Below are 21,867 nucleotides of genomic sequence, written 5' to 3'. Positions count from 1 at the left end.
CGCTGTGCAGAGTTGCGCCCCTTGGGCACGCCAGAAACCTATGATTGTGGGTTCGAATCCCGGTTCGCCCCGATTATGTTTCTAGGTTTGTCAGCACCATACCCGTGCTCGTGGGTTTCACCGAAGTGGTAAACGTCTGAGATTCGGATCACTTCGGGCTTTCCTCCTACATTAAGCTGACATGCCGTGATATAACTGGAATAATGTTAAAAGCGGCGTTAAACCCAACTCACTCACACTTACTGATCTCAATTTAGCATATGAAGTGGTTCAGTGACGTGTCTCTGAAACGCCCACAGAAAGTTAGGAACGTGCCCTCGAGCTCTACGCGCTCTAGAAGTTGCAATATAACCAGCACACAGGTAACACGAAGATACAATTCGTCTTGGAAGGCTGCACAAACACTTAAAACACCAACATAATCTCCTCGTATACCTCGCCTTGCTGCACACAACAGCTAAATGCCTATGAGCGCATACACTTTACAATGAAATGCGTGAAAAACGAGTGACTAAACGCCATGACTTTTCAACATCAGGCAGTTTCGGTGTGTACTGTCTTCTTGTGACCATCATCACACTCAGAGTAGGGTATGAAGCGGGTATGTAGGCAGTGTGACTGACGGCATTCAACATTCAACAGGTTCCTCTTCTCTATTAGTCCATGTTTTTGGCACATGAGTGCAATAATCTTGGACGCGACGTTAAACCCCATTTCACCTCGCCGCCTCCGTGGTCTAGTGGTAGAGCGTCTGCCCGGGGAACGGAAGGTACGGGATTCGATCCCCGGTCGCGTCATACCAAAAAACATTAAAAGATGGTAATTGTTGTTACCCTGTCTGGCGCTCGGCATTAAGGGGCTAAACAAGGACAGGTCGGCTCGGAGTCAGTATACTGTGTCTGAGTGGGGTTTTCATGTTAAACTGCGGCATGGTATCTCAGTGAACTAGCACTATAAATCGGCATCAGTCCGGACTAGTACAAGCAGCAACAAACACACACACACACACACACACACACACACACACACACACACACACACACACACACACACACACACACACACACACACACACACACACACACACACACACACACACACACACACACACACACACACACACCGCTATATAAGTGCAATAATCTTCGACGCGACGTTAAACCCAATTTAACCTCACCCCACCACCATTTCACCTCGCATCATTACAACGGCGTATATCTTCATGTGAGTAATAACCTGGAGCCATGTTGAACCATGTAACATTCTGTAGGTAGGAGGGTCCGAAGGGAGCTGGGATTACTTTAGTGAGTGAGTTAATGATTTGGGGTTTAACGCCGCTTTTAACATTATTCCAGTTATATCACGGCGTGTCAGCTTAATGTGAGAGGAAAGCCCGAAGTGATGCATGTCTCAGACGATTACCACTTCGGTGAAACCCACGAGCACGGGTAGGTGCTGACAAACCTAGATACATAATCGGGGCGAACCGGGATTCGAACCCACAATCATAGGTTTCTGGCGTGTCCAAGGGGCTCGATCGTGGCGCCTTAGACGACTGGGCCACCTGTGCCCACCTGACGAATAACAGACGGTTAATATTGTAATAGGCGGAGAACACATGTAGACAGGAAGCCAATGAGAGACTTAAGATTGGAAAGAACTATTGTTTCATGGGTTCACAGTTGACGGATGAGATAAAATAGCCACGATCTGTTGATGGATTGCACGTGGGATCGAATCTAGACTGCTTCTGCTAGTTTTCTTTCGCGAAATCATGGTGGTTGTCATTGTATGTGTCAACAATGGCTGCCATGCGGTAAGAACCAGTCTAACCAGTTTACACAAGACGTAGTTTACTAAACCTGCAGTATATCGCGCAATTCACTCTGTCAGTGAATAAAATATGTCTCAGACACATAATCTAAATGTCGACCATCCAGCGTTCAGACACCACAAGGAGAAGCACTTTGAGTCGTCAAACTTGTTCACATACCCTGGCGTCACGCTCGGCATATTTAACAGTTTGCTTGTCATCCCTGTTGTAAACTTAGCTGGAAGGAAGGATATGTTTTACAACACCCGTTTATGTATAAAACCTGAATGTTTCTACTGATGCGCTTTTCATAAGCTAAACATAAGCTTAATGTTTCTGCTGTGCCTTCAAAGTCACAGGCCACTAAACAGAACCGTGTTTATTTAAAGCAAGATGACAAAGCAGTAAGCTCAACCTGGAGAACGCCCCTGTCTACCCGGGACTACATTGGTGCGTTTGGAAGGCGGCCGCTCATCCTTTACAAGGTTATGAACGCTGAGTGGTATCTTCGCACGTCGGCGATTTTTAAGTTTTAGGTCATCGCAGGATGGCGAATTGTGGTGTATTGTGAAGTTTCTTGTTGCTTTACTTGTGTTTCTTAAAGGGATGATCATTTAGGTGTGCTGTGAAAAACTTACCTCTCCACTGACCTGATTTCAGAACTTCGTTTTTCACCTTACCTTAACAAGCGCTCACTGTGTCCAACACTTGAACCGTAAAAACATTAACGTATACTCGTTTTGTTGAGCCTCGGATGTTTCTGTGTCGGCGAGTAGCTGCCTAGATGAATGTGCAGTGTAGTTGTGGTGTCGGTCTAGGAGAATAGGACAGGGAGCTCGACTCCATCAATTTCGGAAGGTAAGCTGCAAATTTGTGTCACAGATTTCTTTAACATTGTCTCTATATATCATTGTCTTATCTTATTTACATGGCAGACACGTATTGTTCGTGGTTGTACGTATGACAATATTTTTGTATTTGTATTATATTTGAAAAGATTTGTTTTGTCTTACTATGTGAAAGGGATAGTACCTCGACCGTTCTGAAGCATTGTTTGCAAACAATAGTCAATAACTCTCGAACCTTCTCTGCTCTGCTCGACTTATTCCGCAAGAAAACTTTCTGCACAAGTGGCCAAACGGCTGGTGTAGGCTTATCATGTGACCTGATTATTATCTTGTTTAAAACCAAACGCATTTTTAAAAATAAGAACAGAAAGCTGTTCTGTTCACTTAACATATTGTCTTGTGGATATGCTACTGCAACTGCGACAGCGAGGTGCATGGTAATATAGCTTTGCAGAGCTTTGATTCTTTGAAGTAAGTGATGTATGAATTGGTCCTGTGCTCTAGTAGTGACACGCGGTCATCCGGATCTGGAATGGTCATGTGTGTCTGATTACGGTTCCAGTCTTGTAATGGTGCTTGGTGCAACGTGGAAAAACCTGCCTGATGATTCTCCTGTTTGCAATGGGTCAATGGCGTTGTTGAGTTTTCATTGTTTTTGCTGTTCACTTGCTGTAAAATTGTGAATGCAAATGAAAACCTAACATTTTTATAGCCCCAAAAGGGATGTTGCTCGTGCATGTCACGTTGTTGTGTTTTGCGCCAGGCTCTCACGTGGTTGTGTTTTTGCAATTTTCCCATCCCCCCTTCCCCCAACACTCGATTTTCGATTTTACTACTTTTGCGTTTCTTTTTTCTTCAGGGCATATATAGTTTCATCATCAAAAGCAAGATATTGAAAAGTATAATTATATGTCAGTCATTTGCCAATATATATCAATGTTATGATTTATACGCGGATGTAATTGATGCCTTTGCAATGTATCTAAACTTAACGTGTTGGTAGTGTCACCGATAACGATACACGGATGTAATTGATGCCTTTGCAATGTATCTACACTTAAAGTGTTGGTAGTGTCACCGATAACGATACACGGATGTAATTGATGCCTTTGCAATGTATCTAAACTTAACGTGTTGGTAGTGTCACCGATAACGATACACGGATGTAATTGATGCCTTTGCAATGTATCTAAACTTAACGTGTTGGTAGTGTCACCGATAACGATACACGGATGTAATTGATGCCTTTGCGATGTATCTACACTTAACGTGTTGGTAGTGTCACCGATAACCGTACACGGATGTAATTGATGCCTTTGCGATGTATCTACACTTAACGTGTTGGTAGTGTCACCGATAACCGTACACGGATGTAATTGATGCTATTGCAATGTATCTACACTTAACGTGTTGGTAGTGTCACCGATAACGGTACACGGATGTAATTGATGCCTTTGCGATGTATCTACACTTAACGTGTTGGTAGTGTCACCGATAACCGTACACGGATGTAATTGTTGCCTTTACAATGTATCTCCACTTAAAGTGTTGGTAGTGTTACCGATAACCGTACACGGATGTAATTGATGCCTTTGCAATGTATCTACACTTAACGTGTTGGTAGTGTCACCGATAACGGTACACGGATGTAATTGATGCCTTTGCAATGTATCTACACTTAACGTGTTGGTAGTGTCACCGATAACGATACACGGATGTAATTGATGCCTTTGCAATGTATCTCCACTTAACGTGTTGGTAGTGTCACCGATAAAGATATACGGATGTAATTGATGCCTTTGCAATGTATCTCCACTTAAAGTGTTGGTAGTGTCACCGATAACCGTACACGGATGTAATTGATGCCTTTGCAATGTATCTACACTTAACGTGTTGGTAGTGTCACCGATAACGGTACACGGATGTAATTGATGCCTTTGCAATGTATCTACACTTAACGTGTTGGTACTGTCACCGATAACGATACACGGATGTAATTGATGCTATTGCAATGTATCTACACTTAAAGTGTTGGTAGTGTCACCGATAACCGTACACGGATGTAATTGATGCCTTTGCAATGTATCTACACTTAACGTGTTGGTAGTGTCACCGATAACGGTACAGAGATGTAATTGATGCCTTTGCAATGTATCTACACTTAACGTGTTGGTACTGTCACCGATAACGGTACACGGATGTCATTGATGCCGTTGAAGTGAATCTAAACTTAGTGTGTTGGTAGTGTTTCAGGGTGCCGACTGACGATGTACCCAGGAATGTTGCTACCGTTGGTATGCGTGGTCCTCTGCTGTGTAATGCCATCACAGCAGCAAACGAAAGGTAACTATGCAACAACATGGTCAAATATACATTTGTCTTTTTCGATAGGCAAGTATTTCGTAATCGACGTATTTGGACTTTTTTATACATCATGTATTGGCGACTTTAATTGGGTTGGTCACATTTCAAGGTCCATAGTACAACTATTGACTCCATGTATCGAGAAGCCGCTGCTTCAAGTCATTGTCTAGGGATACGAAATATAAAAGTCATGGAATGGCATTCACCATTCAGAAAATATCAGTCAACTAACGTATCTGTGTTCATCAGGTTTTCAGTTGGATCCTGCTGATTACAGCAGCACCACGGGAGGGTTTGCCTTCTTCCAGCTGATTGTAGCCGATGGAGTCACAGGAGATGGTACCTGGTACAGAAACAACGTCGCACTGAGCCAGGACTCCATCAAGATAGTCATAACAACCTCGGGTGAAGTTAGACAAATCGTCATTCAGAGCATCGTGGCGGCAGACGCTGGCACCTACACATTCCGTGTAAATAACTTTGAGGTATCAGCTGTCCTCACTGTAGACGGTAAGATATACAGTTTACTTGGTTAAGGAGTATGTTTCACAACGTTCGCAGCAATATTCCACTTTAACCATACAAGTGCGTGTACTTTTCGCCCATGTGACCGTGGATTCGATCCCGGGTCTTCGACTTGAAGAGCAACCGCGTGAGTCTTTTGGTTACCAACGTGCCATAGATAATGTTGAAGGTATGAAATAACCCAGGCCGAATGTAAGATGTAAGTGTGGTTTATTTCGTATCTTACATTAAAACTATAGGAGGCATGTCTTGCAATTAATAGGACATGTTTTGATGTATTAACTGTGCTTTATACATCATGCAGGATAATTTCTTGCTTAGGTGGAATCATCTACCAGGATGGCTTCAGAATATATCAGAGGACAGGGAACTTAAATTTAAGGTTGTATCAGTAGATATAAATATATACAAGAGCAGTGGTATTATTGCTATTGTCGACATGTAGACATTATCTCATATAGAAGGGGGCCATAGGTAACGAAATGGCTGTGCTAAATCTGCCCAAACATATGTTTTTGCGCGTAAGGGCACAACAGTAATGCAACTTACTTGGTCTTCTCGTAAAGAATAATCATGTCCTGCTCTGTCAGTAGCACCCGTGACCTACACAATTTGAGTAGAAAGTATATTTTTGTTGCCTACAACACGCACACATATCAAGGTGAGTGTAGTGAGTGCATTAACTAGCGATATACGACGAATTAATGACTGAATCACCCACTGAATGACTGTTGTAAGCCTAGAGATTTTGGGGCATACAGAATTCATTCACTATGGACAGACCCCCCTTATTCCGAGTTTCACATAAATTATGCCATATGTTACTCACTGTCAGTCCAAGACGGACAACACGTATGAATCAATCATACAGAGTAACTGTTGCTTGTTGTTCAGATTACGTATTGTTATCAACGAACAATGGATGGCATCATGTATTGTTCAGAAGAAATGAAACACTGGACGTAAAATCGGATATTAACAGACACCCTGTAAAGGGGACATGTACGACTATCTATCTTATTTGATGAGAAATATTGAACTTTTACACAGCAGTCAACAGTAAGGGGTTATAAGAGTGATAAAAGGCATAGAGATCGTGCACGTGACTCACGCAATGTTCGGCTTCAGGGAACACAGGGGTTACACCTGCCATCCAAACTGGACTACAGAGCTTCAATGTAGCACCGGGAACAACAGTGACCTTTGAGACAACACTCTCCCAAGCAAATGTCAACAGCGGAACGTGGAGAAGGAATGGAACGGTGCTAACCAGCTCTGACAAATATCAGATCACAGTGGTAGGACAAACTCAAAGTTTGGTCATCACAAACGTCCAGTCCTCTGATGCGGGGCAATATACCTACCAGGTTGGCTCTCTGACAACAACGGGAACACTGACAGTACAAACAGGTAAGAATCGATATGTGTCATATTTCATTTCCAATGACAAGCAGCATTTACCAATCTGTCAAACACATTAACGTTTGCTACTTATGTGTGTAGAGCAGTCGTTTTGCGTCCAATCTAAATAACTGTAGTTATTAGGGGAGCTAAACATGCAATATTACAAATGATCCATCAGGTTGCTTTTTTTCACTTTCTCACTTTATTCAATATAAGTAAAAGTGACCAAAGGGAAAATTTTCATACAGTAAACTACGGTTATAACGAACTCAAAGGGACCACTAATTTTAGTTCGTAATAACCGTAGTTCGTTATAAGCATACATACAGCATATATACAAGAAATGACCGGGACTAAAAAATAAGTTCGTTATATCCGTCAGTTCGTTATAAGCGTGTTCGTTATAAACGTAGTTTACTGTATGTTCTGATCATGTCTTTGATCATGAAGTGCTCAATAAACGAATTGTTTCATTCTTGTGTTAATCTTGAAATCCAAAGAAAGACAATACACACACAAACAATAACATTCGATGTATCATATACTACACTTAGTAATGTCTGTGAAAGCACAACTTCTCCGGATAGGCAAACGCAAAACTGGTGAGAAAGATCTACACACATGTTGTATCAATCTTACTTAACGTTGAGATAACTATTGCGATTGATCCTAAATAGATGTTTAACCATCTCATGCTGACAACTTGTTTCCTTTCATGTAATGATACAAATGACGATATCAAGTGTCAGTGATATTTGAACCCTTGTACACAGGGATCCATTGGACGCTATTTATATTTCCTCGCGTGAAAGCATGTGAATTTAATCATACTGAATGTTGTCAAGTAAGCCTAATTGAACGTCATGTCTCTTAGTGCGTGTTGGACCATTCCATTTAAAATTTTACAGTACATGGGCTGCTAAGATGATTGATGGCAATGCTAAGTAACATGTAACACAGGGAGTAACACCCCTCTGAAACTAGTGGATACCATGGTGGGCCAGGAAAGTCTAGAGTGTTGCATATATCAGACGTTTACCGTGTTGGTGAGAGCCATCAGCACGGATATGGTGCTGCACAGCAAGGACCATAATCATCGAGAATGGAATTCGAACCCAAGATAACTGGATACAGGCAGAGCAAAGTATGGTGTCCTTAAACAGTGGAGCTACATTTACACCAATTAACAAATAAGGATACATCGACGAATACCACATCTGTAAATATAAACCAGTGATATTTTTCATCAACAGCCCTGAGCATACTTAACGGACTGCAGAGCTTCAATGTAGCTCCGGGAACAACAGTGACCTTTGAGACATCACTCTCCCAAGCAAATGTCAACAGCGGAACGTGGAGAAGGAATGGAGCGGTGCTAACCAGCTCTGCCAAGTATCAGATCACAGTGGTAGGACAAACTCAACGTTTGGTCATCACAAACGTCCAGTCCTCTGATGTGGGGCAATACACCTACCAGGTTGGCTCTCTGACAACAACGGGAACACTGACAGTACAGACAGGTAAGAATCGATCTATGTCATATTTCATTTCCTATGACAAGCAGCATTTACCAATTTGTCAAACACATTAACATTTGCTACATATGTGTGTAGAGCAGTCGTTTTGCGTTCAATCAAAATAACTGTAGTTGCGAAGGAAACTAAACATGCAATATTGCAAATGATCCATCAGGCTTTGTTTTATTTCACTTTCTCACATTATTCAAAGTAAGTAAAAGTGACCAAAGGGAAAATTGTCATATGTTCTGATCATGTCTTTGATCATAAAGTGGTCAATGTACGAATTGTTTCATTCTTGTGTTACTCTTGGATCCAAAGAAAGATAATACACAAAAACATTAACATTCGATGTACAATATACTACACTCAGTAATGACTGTGAAAGCACAATTTCATCGGATAGGCAAATGCAAAAATGTTGAATCAAGATCTACACAAATTTTGTATCAATCTTACTTAACGTTGAGATAACTATTGCGATCGATCCTTAATAGATGTTTAACCGTCACATGCTGAAAACTAGTTTTCTTTTATCTAATGATACAAATGACGATATCAAGTGTCAGTGATGTTTTCATCCTTGAACACAGGGATCCATTGGACGTTATTTATACTTCTTAGCATGAAAGCATGTGAATTTAATTACACTGAATGTTGTCAAGTAAGCCTAATTGAACGTCAAGTCTCTTAGTTCGTGTTGATCAATTCCATTTACAATGTCACAGAACATAGACTGCTAAGACGATTGATGACAATGCTAAGTAATTGTTTGATAGGCATTACTTTGAATTTGACGGATGACAAGGTGGACACAATGTTATGGATAACAACTTCTTTAATACTGTAAACAGCGACGTTTCGGTATAGATCCTTATACCGTTGTCAAGCAAGACTGAATGAGGGACATTGTACAGAATATATATAGTAGGTGGAGAATTAACAGTAGAGGATTAACAGTAACAACAATTGTATACATAAGTGGGATAACATGAGGAAGTGATGTCAACAGAAGGATAATACTGTCACAACACAATGGACAGAGAACACATAGGTGGAAGCCAAAGGGACATGAAGCAAATTAAACAGTACAACTCATTATTACTTGATGAGTTCACAGTAGGCTGATGGGTGAAATAGCCTTGATCTCTGTTGATTGGTCCTGGGTCACGCCATGACTGACGCAAAGCCAGGCACACCAATAACGATATTCTCTGGGTTACATTGGAAAACATAAAACAAATAACGCTTCGCAGATTGTCTTTCTGTTTCTGATTACTTACATGACACATTTGTATACGATCCCTCAATCAACGAAAATCCTCCTCTGAAAATCCTGCGGACTGTTGTCAGTGAACACGCCATTATATAAAAGTCTGTCACCGGTATACAGAAGTAAACATGGCGGAAACCTTTTTGTGTTGTTAGTAAGCAGTCCATCGGATGACATCACTTATGACCGTAGTGTTATGTTTTAATGCGCCACTGCGATCATGAGAATAGACAATTCGATGCCAAAAAGGTGCGATTTTAGGGTGTGTAAGAAACAGATTACTGCATTCGTGCCTGTTTGATACCATTTATCTTACAACTCGTTGTTTCAAAGTGTATCCTTCGCTCGTTAGATACGCTTTGAAACAACTCGTTGTAAGATAAATGTTACCTGACAGACACTCGTGTAGTGATCTCTATGTAGTATTTTAATATAGGCGTCAAACCCCATACACGAAACGTATGGTACATGTTAAGAATAGGGAACTGCATCACAAATTCCGATTCCACTGCATAAAGTAAGCGTCACAAATTCCGGTTCCACTGCATAAAGTAAGTGGGCGGTCGGGTAGCCTAGTGGTTCAAGCGTTAGTTCGTCACGCCAAAGACCCGGGTTCAATTCCCGACATGGGCACAATGTGTGAAGCCCATTTGTGGTGTCCCCCGCCGTGATATTGCTGGAATATTGCTAAAAGCGGCGTAAAACCATACTCACTCACTCACTCAATCACTCGCTTAAATTAAGAGGACCAGCAACAAGGGAGCACAATTGATGCCGATGGGGATGCCTACTTCTTGCCCAAAATTCCACATAGATGTTATCTATGAGTAAATCTATCATTTTACATATTGCTTTCCCAGTAAACTTGAGATGGCATTTGCTTTCTTTTTCACAAATTTTCATGAACCGTTTTTGAATGTCGAGGCAGTGACAGATGCCCAATGAATTGTGTTGTATATATATATAATATATATGTCTGAAACTGATATAAAGAAGATGATGGACTAACGTGAACACTATTATTTTATTATATATTACATGTACACCGAGTGAACATTTACCTCATTTTTGTATATATATATATTATATTACATTTCATGTAAAACTATTAATGTGTGCCTTCTTACCTATACTGCATAGTAAGGTGTACATCCCGACAGTTTGACGGTGTGCATGGCTGAGCGAGAGATGGAAGTTTGCAATGTGAAACGCTTACTGTATGTTGCACCTTTTTCTAATTTGCATACATGTACATATTTGGTGAGCATAAAGCTTTAGTTCTTACTAACTTACCTTGCTTGCTTTTAATGGTAAGTGACGTTATTATTACATGAGTTTGGGTGCCATATTTATATATTAATATCAGCTATAATATATTTGCTATAATGAACATTGTAATCTGATTACAACAATTTATGACCAATCATTTCTTTAGTTTTACAAAGTGTAAAATACAAACAGTGCTTTGCTTTATTTTGAATTGGTTTATGCAATGTATGGCACAATCGTAACCTGTACATGTAGCTGCATCTATAGTAGAAGGCACAACAGACACGCCTTGCCAAAAGATGAAGATTCAACTGTAGAGATGTCAGTCCAAACAGAAATCATGGAGGGTAGCCATCTGAATACGGTGAATGTTAACTTAGATGCTCCTGTTTCTAGAACGTAAGTATTGTGTTAATGCTTTGACAGTGAGAGTGGCATTATTATTTCCGGGTCGATATATAGTCTTTCGGTAACTTTAACGTTTGTTTCCCTTTGAGTTAAATAAACTAAATGTACTGTGAATGTCCTTCAGAAGGACGGAAAATGGCTAAAGGATGAAAAATGACACCATTAATTATATACCATGTGTTATCCTTGCATATCAATTATGTCACCATGCCGCCGTTTCAAAGATTTATTGGAATGGTATGTATATCTGTTTTCGGTTTCAGTAAAGTCGAATTTCCACGATCCAGTCTCCAAGCAATATATTACTGACCAGCGTTAAGAAGATCTGATGATTCATCCTCGAGACATATATTGCTTGAGCATGATGTGCAACTTTACACGTCTCGTGGTATACTCCTCTCCATTTCACGTTGGAACTAAAATTATGTAAGTATACACTAATATCTCAGGAAACACATACAATCCTATTATCAAGGGATTCCTACGTCTTGCCGAAACGTTCTACAACAAACACATTACAGAAATGTATCTACTTTCAATTCTTTATGGTAGCCAGAAAGTTTCCTAATTTGACGCATCAGTGACTAAACTGATTTCCGCTTCAATTCCCTTTTTGGACTTGTACCCTATGTCCCAGTGACAATTTTAGCGGAACACTGGACTTGCCTTTGCATGTGTTTTTGACGGTTGCAACTGGTGGGGCAGGATACATTGACATATGTATGCTCATTACTGTTTGTGTTTTTTCGTGGGAGAGTAAGTTCAGTAAAATATAATCTGCCTTGAAGGAAATTATAATACAAATGAATTTATTAATTCAAAGTACTAATTCTCTTTTATCATACTATTGGATTTATTCTCTCTATCCTGAAATAACATAAGTTTTCCTTTCAAGGTCGACATTAATTGAAGGACAACCACGCTTGTTTCTACACCAGACAACTTTCTATTACTGCTTCACAGACGCCTGATCATGACCTCAACTATGCGATACAGATTATTGCCACATTGGCACCTGACTGCAATAATAATTAAATATCCCAAGATGTTATTTACTTACAAATCCATACGAAAAAAAGCAATGTACGAATACAAGAAGCCCATGTTTTCTTTCCAAGACTATCGAGGTGTACGAGCATGTTGTAGGCTTTCTTAGGTAAACGGTGTTGAGGAATTATTATTATTTTCACCATTACTTCAAGCAACGAGTGTAAGATACCATGTACAATTGGTATCTCCCGCATTCTCCATAAACCATATGACTTGGTGTTGACATACCAACATTCAAAAACATTTTACAAGCGAGGAGATAAACCTTTCCAATTGTATAGAACTCTTTACAACCGCAATATATCAGACTCATATAGTAAAATAGGTTCTATTTGAGAATCAAATAATTTAAAATACATTTTCGGTGAAATAACTCCAAGCTGAGAGATAACAGAGGGGACTTGTAACAGAGCCCTCTTTGCTCTGTTTGTGAGATTAAGTATAGACGTATTCAGATTCAGTGTATGGGTAAACAATATGCCAAGGTATTTGAATTCATTCACAACATTAATACTCTGACCTTTAAAAAAACATTTCTCTCTTGCGGCTACTCGACCACCTCTACGAAATATAACAATATTTGTTTTATCAAGATTAGTACTAAGTTTCCATTTATCTAAATATATCCCGAAAGTATGTCAAACTGCTTCTGTAGACCAAGAATAGTACTCGACATCATAATCACATCATCTGCAAAAAGTAGCATGAAGTTCTTATAAAAGTTCTTATATGTCTATCAGACTGCATGATATCAACATATAACTTATTTATAAAAAATGAGAAAAATAAAAATATTAAAACACATCCTTCGGCGTGACGAGTGAACGCTTTAACCACTAGGCTTAGAAAAGGTTTTATACACATTTCACAGTAGCGTTTTCTGTTGTATTCACTGTGTCAATAATCACCAACACCCCAAGGGATGGTGTATATCCTGCAGGGGTCCATGCAGGTAGCAAAATTACTGTAAGTCTCCATGGTCCCTAGTGTGGTGATCTGCCTTCAGTTACTGGCGATCTATAACACATTTTATATGTTGTGTTTTTAATGCTAATTTATATCTTTTATGCTCTCCAACTAGTTTTACGTAAATCTGTGATATTATGGTTATTGTACTGTTCTTCGACGACATGACTTTATACAGTTAAAATATGTAACATTTGGTCTCGTCACGACATGGCTGAAATATTGCCGATGTGACGTTAAATTTATCTCACTCTCTCACCCAGACAAATGATAAACAATGTTAGCCAACATGTGGCGTTCCCAACCCGTACACGGATCATATCCACATGATGTCCCCCCATGCTTAATATCAGACGCCTCATCCTCCACTGAGAGATGTGTTGCTGTTGCCTGGGTCAATTCTTGAAGGTTTTGTACTGGAGGATCCCTGGCTTTAACCCTAAGCCCTAAGTAATCCCACAGATGCTCGATTGGATTCAGGTCTGGGCTACGAGAAGACCACGGTAGAGTCTCTTTGACGTTGTTCTTGAGATGGTTAGTCACCTGACATTTGACTAAATCAAGTTGACAACCTTATCCTGCTCAATTCACTCGACGCCTCTGTTGTGGGTATGTGAGCAATGACGAAAAACAGTGCAAGTTGAAGTTGGCAGCAGTTTTGCCTGCTGTACACGGACCTTGTCCTCTCTGGCACTGTTCTTCGTGGACGTCCTGATCTGGGCAAGTCCCTCACCTGTCAAGTCAATGTGTGTGACTGATTACAGTATGATTAATGTTCAACACGCTGGCAATAACACGATATCACATGCCACTTTGGTACATGCCATTGATTTGACATCATGGATTTTCTGTGACTGTATGTTTAGGCCTTACAATCGTTCCAAAGGCAGACCTTCAAACTGGAAGAATTCCATTCCATTCAAAACTCGTTGGAAGCGTATCCAATACATATTATTATTATGTGGCTGTATTCAAAACAATGATTCTAACTGTTGTTATGTGTCAATTTTCGGAAGCCTGACCACTGTCGCCGCTAGGCGAATACATCACTGACTTTTGCTATCATCACTGTATCTGTGTATTTGATATTGACCACTGTCATCATATTATATATTGCCACTGAATATTGAACTACCACTTTATTGTGTCTTGCCATTTTATGTCCTGTGCACTAATTTGTATTGATTTGTAAACCTAGTGAATTTTGTTATACAATATTTGATTGTCTACGACCTGTTTGTCGTTTGTTGGTTTCACACTAAGTTCTTTTACCTACAGATTTCTGGGTTAAGATATTGTTTTAATTTGGGAATCGACACGTAACACTATCATAATGTAGCTTATGGAAATACCAACTTCTGGATAACGGACACGTTGTAAAACGTTTCGCCATGTGTAATCAACGGTTTGTGTCTGTAGAATTAAGTTTTCAGCAAGTACTGTTTACATAGTTCTCTGTGAGACGTCGCGATGGCAAACTGGAAACGCTTCAAAAAGCAGCAGGCCAACAATTTTAGTATGTCACCAACACAAGAATGGTAACAACCTTCTTGCCCAGAACGCTTTTACTCGAAATTCTTTCTTATTACAAATTATCTCAATCACTTACCCAAACCTAGCTCAGACATGTGTCAGATGCACGAATGGTACGAAAAGTCTGGTGATTAGCACTAACAAAGAACGCATGTCTTTACTGTTCCACTTGTGGGCATTCTGAAGGAAGATTAACAATGTGCATTCGCGAACACTGGGTATTATCACTGTTTGATAGTGAATCATAAACACGTGCATTGGATATGTGTATGGAAAGGGTTTTGGCGCAATTTTGCATACCTCAACATCAAATAGTGTACATGCTGTCAAGGAGATACCTCAACAGCAAATAGTGTACATGCTGTCAAGGACATACCTCAACATCAAATAGTGTACGTGCTGTCAAGGACATACCTCAGCATCAAATAGTGTACATGCTGTCAAGGAAATACTTTTTCATTAAATACTTGACATACTGTCTAGGAGACATCTCACCATCAAATAGTGTACATGCTGTGAAGGAGCTACTTTACAATCAAATAGTGTACCAATGTAACTTTATTTTAAGATGTAGTGACTTGTGTGATTCTATAATCAGAAAACCATTTGTTAAAATGCCGAAAATTACCCCCATTTCTAAAAACATATAGTTCTGGTCTTTTTTAATGTGTCTGTAGCCCCACTTGTATCTGTAGAAATGAGACATCACAACAACATCATCAGCGAACATCTATAGCATGACATCCTTAATATATTGGCTTACTGAAATACCATGATCCCACTTTCATACATACCATTTACCAGTTCATCAATTAGGAAAGCAAGTGAACAACTGGGGACACACAATACATCCATACATACACCAAACATTGTATTTTTAGTTACTTGCTTTCATACATGGTTTTAGAATGTTATGGATATTCTACCATGACATTCTGTTTAGATGTAACATTATATACTAATTTCTTCCTGTCTACAAAATCAAAAGCATTTTTAAAGTCAAATATTGTCTGTTGTTCAATATATTTTACGAACCCTTGCTTGTTCTTCATAAATAAAATAATTTATATCAACGCATATTCTTAAATTATTTTCTAAAATGTTATAGCACTGATATCCCTCTACAATATTTGACACTGTTGACACTTAATAAATGGAACCCTATATACCGGTATGTGGATATCACATGTAAAGAGTTGTTAAAAAATTATTTGATAGTATGGTTGTCCCCATTTGTGTTATGGTTCAAAAATGGGGAGTAAAATAATTAAAGTAAAAAATAGAGTAAAGAAAAAATAGAAAGTAAAACTTCGACTTTGATGAAAGCGGACGTGTTCATTTGGTTACCCATGTAAACATATTCATTTTCAGTTCGGTTTTGGATTTGCCTGGATAGTCCAAGATGTTGGAAATATAAACATGTTTATATCCAGTTTTAAGAACAGAATATTTGGTAATCTCAAGCAAGCCTTCCATGTCCAATTAATCAGAGTGTAGGTACTATGTACAGTTTAAGTGTTTTACATTTATAAATGTTGAATTGTACCTTTCATCAAATAACCCTTCTTACTAAAGTCTGTTAGATGTAGTATTTTGGGTTAGCTGTAGAACCTGAAAGATACACATTAATGAATATTCACAGAGACTTTGCCCATTTTGTAAAATTAATAATCAGTTATATATATTGGAGATGATCAATACACCTACAATCTGGGAAATCTATTGGCATCTACAACAAATGAAGCATTGTAAATGTTTGTCAATTAAGTACGTCAATTTTGGAAAGTTTAACCAGCCACATAACTTGTACAACTCTGTTCTGAATATCCACAAAATGTAAACCAAAACAAGCTCGCGTCTCTAAATGACTGCATTCTGACCTTTCTATTGAATAACATATACCTGTCTATATAACGGTATCTATGGTTCCGGGGTAGAATAGATCTTCACCAACCCATGCTTGCCGGAAAGTAGACTCATCTTCCCGAGACAAGTGAGTTAACTGACTATGAAAGTCCAATTTCCACCCTTACCGAACTAGGCTGGTATTATGGAGTTACATTTTGGCTGGACTAACGAGTCTATGCATAGTCCAATCACAATCGCGCAACGAAATCGAAATCCGGTTGTGAACTGTCAATCAGATTTCGTTTGATTGCAGGATTTGCAAAGCATGTGCATCGCCAGCTCGTTGTCAACAGATATTTTCCAAATCTTTAAATGTTTTAATCAAGGTACTCACGTGATTTGTTGCAGTTGGCGATGTGAGACCCGTTCTGTCACAATATAGATCCTCATTATCGATCGACCGGGCGCCGCCATTTTGTTTGAAGCAAATGCAAGTGATACGAGAGGTGGAATCTGATTGGTCCACAGGAGAGGCATAGAGGGACATAACTCATAATAGCTACTGGTGGCGCTACGATCGAGCCAAGGAATTCCATCCTACTTCGGCAAGGGTGGAACCTGGACTTTTATAGTCAGTTGACTCTATTGCCTCGAGAAGATGTCACCCCATACCATGCCAACAGCACCATGCCACCTCATACAATGCCATCAATATCATGCCACCCCACACCATGCCTCATCTGTTTCATATTTAGATTTAGAGTGTCAAAACACTCTCCACAAGTCTGCATGATACCAGAGCTGACTTCAACTTTCTAAAGACAACTTTTCCTTTTATGTCGAGCGATATTCCTACAGCACCAGCCCTTGGTGTCTAAATTTCACAACTTTAGGGGTACGATCTAGCCTGGTCTTTCTACCAAGTTTTCAAAGAGCGCCCTACGACTCAGAAGCTGTTTGGTCAAGGTTACAACATTCAAGGCCCGAGTAAAGCTTTCAAAATGCTTCATGGTAAACATATTGAGGACATATCTATATTGGACGCATCAGTGAATGTCCGATGCAATTCCCTATTTTGACTTGTACCAAATGTTCCCGTATTTTTTAGGTGAACAGTTGACTTGCCTCACCCTTTTGCAAACACCTGGCATCATCACTATTTGACACTGATTCATAAACACATGCTCATAATATAGTAGGAATGGTACAATTGACTCAGCATTTAGCAGAGATTTCTTATGCAGTCGTTAGAAAAGTGATTCATTCCAAGTTAGAAACATGGTATTCAGAACATGAATTATAATCCTTACATATTTCAGAGATAGGTCCTCATAAGGCCACATGTAGGATAACTTTCTATGTTGTGTTAGACAATAAGTTCTACATCAAGAGGAGATTCTGTCGGAGGTTTGGGAGTGAGGGGACAATGTGATTACCAAAATATGTACATTAAATCCCGGATACCTGCACTGCCATTCATATAATAAAGGTGCATTTGTAAAAAGGAAATATGTTCAGGGACATCTTTCGGCCTCTTGTTGGCCTTCAACCACTCCTTATCACGGCAGGACACTTTACCGTGAGCCTGCCACATTTGTCCTAATTTTGAGAGAACTTTTTCCCGGAGGACGGTCGCATCATTTGCAAGCGTGAATTGACTGTTCAAGCACAGTATGTGCTACCGATAGGGCAGGACATACTCGCACCCATGACAGTACGTGTTACTTTAACACTTTGAGACGGTTAACCCACAAAGCCTTCACCTATATCAACGAACCACCGCCGCGGTCTACAGGGTAGATCGCCTGGCCGGGTAGCGGAAGGTCGGTGTTTCGATTCAAAACCGTTAAAATATCAGTTTTGTCTGCAATTGATGTAAGGTGAAACGTAACGAAATAATTCAAAGGAGATCATAACGATGTGTCGAACAGATGCTGAAGGAATTTGATGTAAGTAGAATGGTGTTGACTGACAAAACCAAGTACGGATCGCGTCGATGTACTGTCTCGTATAAAACGAATAAATGTCAAAATGCTGTTGGTCTGATGAGTTTAAGAAAACATATTTGCCGTTCATACGCTTATGAACGTCAGATTCGCGGTCATGTGACCGGACTCTCGTCCAATGGAAAAGCCGCATGTCATGTGAACTTCACATTAAAATGTTTAATTGAAATACACGCCATCGCACCTTAGGAGTCTTTTGAGTGGCCCGCTTGAAATGAGCTTTGGAGAATACCTTTTGGCGTCACAGAACTGGAAAATTTTGTGTATAAGGCATGCTTTTTGCAGATTATCTGAGATGAAAGCGATTTACTACATGATTTACTACAATGAAGAAAACATAACTTTTACGTAGAAAATGCTGCTTCGTTTTATGGGCGTTTTATTATATGCTGTAAAATATTTTAGATTTAACGTTTTACATGAAAATTAGTAAATTATCAACATATTTCAAGGATATTATTATATTCATTTATTATGGACATTAATATGATGATAGTAAAACGATAACGTTATAGTTGTATCTGATGTATGGACAAATGGAGTAACACATGTTTAATCAAATTCTCAATTGACGATTTCGCGGACTAATTTTCATGTAGAAATTTCATTTTCACCATGGTTATCAAACCAACAAACTTTCACACGCTTGTTTGGTGTTCGCATTAATGGAGATTTACAGCCTGAGGAGACGTACTAATAACTGGATGCGCACTGGGCACAAAAATTGTACAGAGGCTATGTGGCATCCAGGTCGTTAAATTGAGCAACTGACATGTAATAGTGCTGTTACGTGATAGCTAGTTTATTCATTCCTGGTCACAATAACATCTTAACCATATACACAATATCTAAATGAAGACTAAATCAGTGTTTTGTACATTAAATATTTCACACAAGAGTTATAAGCTTCTCCGGCATGGTATGGAGTGGCATGACATTGGTGGCATGGTATGGCGTGGCAGGGTATGGGGTGGCATGGTATTTGATTGCATGGTATGGGGCATTGTAGGGGATGGCATGGTATTGATGGCAAGATATTGGACGGCATGGTATTTGTTTCATGGTATGGGGTGACATGGTATGACGTGGCATGGTACCGGTATTGGTGGCATTGAATTGGTGACATGATATAGGGGGGCATTGTATGGGGTGGAATGGTATGGGTTGGCTTGGTATTGTTGGCATGGTATGGGGTTGCATGGTATTGGTGGAATGGTATGGGTTGGCTTGGTATTGGTGGCATGGTATGGGGTTGCATGGTATTGGTGGCATGGTATGGGGTTGCATGGTATTGGTGGCATGGTATGGGGTTGCATGGTATTGGTGGCATGGTATGGGGTTGCATGGTATTGGTGGCGTGGTATTGGTGGCATGGTATGGGATGGCTTGGTATGCGGTTGCATGGTATTGGGTGGTATGGTATGCGGTTGCATGGTATTGGATGGTATGGTATTTGGTTGCATGGTATGGGATGGCACGGTATGTTTTGCATGGTATGGGGTGGTGTGGCATTTGGTGGCATGGTATGGGATGGCATGGTACTGGTTGCATGGTATGGGTGACATGGAATTGATCATGGTATGGGATGGGCATGGCATTTGTGTCATGGTATTGGGTGGCATGGCATTTGTGTCATGGTATGGGGTGGCATGGTATTTGTGTCATGGTATGGGGTGGCATGGTATTTGTGTCATGGTATGGGGTGGCATGGTACTGGTGGCGTGGTATGGGGTGGCATAGTACTGGTGGCATGGTATGGGCTGGCATGTTACTGAACATCTGGAGGGGCAGGACATGCTTAGACACATAGCGGGTGCTACCGATGTGGCAGGACATGCTCAAAGTTATGACGGGTGATACTGGTAGAGCAAGACATTCTCACATTCATGACGGGTGCTATTGGTAGAGCAAGGACATGCTAACGCTCATGACGGGTTCTACCAGCAGAGCAGGACATGATCACTCTCATGTCCGGTGCTACCGATAGAGCAGGACATGATCACATTCATGAAGGGTGCTACCGATAGAGCAGAACATGATCACATTCATGAAGGGTGCTACCGATAGAGCAGAACATGATCACATTCATGACGGGTGCTACCGATAGAGTAGGACATGTTCACATTCATGACGGGTGCTACTGGTAGAGCAGGGCATGTTAACCATGGGAATCAGGAAACAAACAAACTTTCATACGATTGTTTTAGTGTCACATTCAGATTCAGAAGAAGAGGATGAAAGAAGAATAATGCGCACTATTGGTGGTTCAGAGCCTGACGAGGCGCACTGATAATCTATTCTTGGATTCCTCCCCAATAAGCCGACACTCTGTGATACAACTGGAATGGTGGCAGGGTAGCCTAGTGGTTAAGGCGTTGGCTTGTGACGCCAAAAGCACGGGTTCCATTCCCCCATTTGATACAAAGTGTAAACCATAATCACTCACTCACTGTAACTGGCATACTGTTCAAAGCTCGCCCATTAATAGCCAAAAGCGGTGACCTAAATAGTTGCCAAAGACACATTCACAAATGCGCATCTCCAATACGTTTTAATTACAAGCTTTCAGTGACCCATCATCAAGTTATTGGTTTACAATATTTACATGTCCAGATAGAGAAGTTCTTTACTTTTACAATGTGAAATTTCAAACATACTTGGTGTGTAGACAACGTCACCCTCAAATATATAGTGAGTGAGTGAGTTTGGTTTAACACTGCTTTGAACAGTATTACAGTTTTATCACAACATGTCTGCTTAATGTGAGAGGAAAACCCGAGGTGATGCAGGTCTCAGACATTAATCACTTCAGTGAAACCCACGAGCACGGGTATGGTGCCTAGAAACATAATCGGGGCGAACCAGGATTCGAACCCACAATCATAGGTTTCTGGCATGCCCAAGGGACGCAACTCTGCACAGCGAATCACAATCACTTAGCCGACTGGGCCATCCGTGCCCCCTCAAATAGATAAATCGCCGCGACATAATATAGGCTATTTACGTGTATACGGCAACCAGAGCGTTAAACTGGGCACCCATC

General features: G+C 40.2%; 1 protein-coding gene and 1 long non-coding RNA gene across 2 annotated transcripts; both read left to right on the top strand.

The window, feature by feature from the left end:
- The first annotated feature begins 2,301 nt into the window (after nt 1–2,301).
- On the top strand, nt 2,302–9,271 carry LOC124146863 (immunoglobulin superfamily member 22-like). The gene is made up of 5 exons (XM_048386600.1): nt 2,302–2,671; nt 4,907–5,004; nt 5,275–5,535; nt 6,679–6,960; nt 8,208–9,271. The coding sequence occupies exons 2-5, from the start codon at nt 4,929–4,931 to the stop codon at nt 8,543–8,545; spliced, it is 957 nt and encodes a 318-aa protein (XP_048242557.1). The 5' UTR covers nt 2,302–2,671; nt 4,907–4,928; the 3' UTR covers nt 8,546–9,271.
- Nucleotides 9,272–10,405: 1,134 nt separating this feature from the next.
- Nucleotides 10,406–14,664, top strand: LOC125374778. Its single transcript, XR_007218752.1, has 2 exons — nt 10,406–11,847; nt 12,317–14,664. It is a non-coding gene; the product is annotated as an uncharacterized LOC125374778 (long non-coding RNA).
- The last annotated feature ends 7,203 nt before the right edge of the window (nt 14,665–21,867 follow it).

Source organism: Haliotis rufescens, unplaced genomic scaffold (assembly GCF_023055435.1).
Source record: "Haliotis rufescens isolate VD_foot unplaced genomic scaffold, xgHalRufe1.0.p SCAF_6, whole genome shotgun sequence".
NCBI classification, from domain to species: Eukaryota; Metazoa; Mollusca; class Gastropoda; order Lepetellida; family Haliotidae; genus Haliotis; species Haliotis rufescens.
This window is presented reverse-complemented; position numbering and strand designations above follow the sequence as displayed.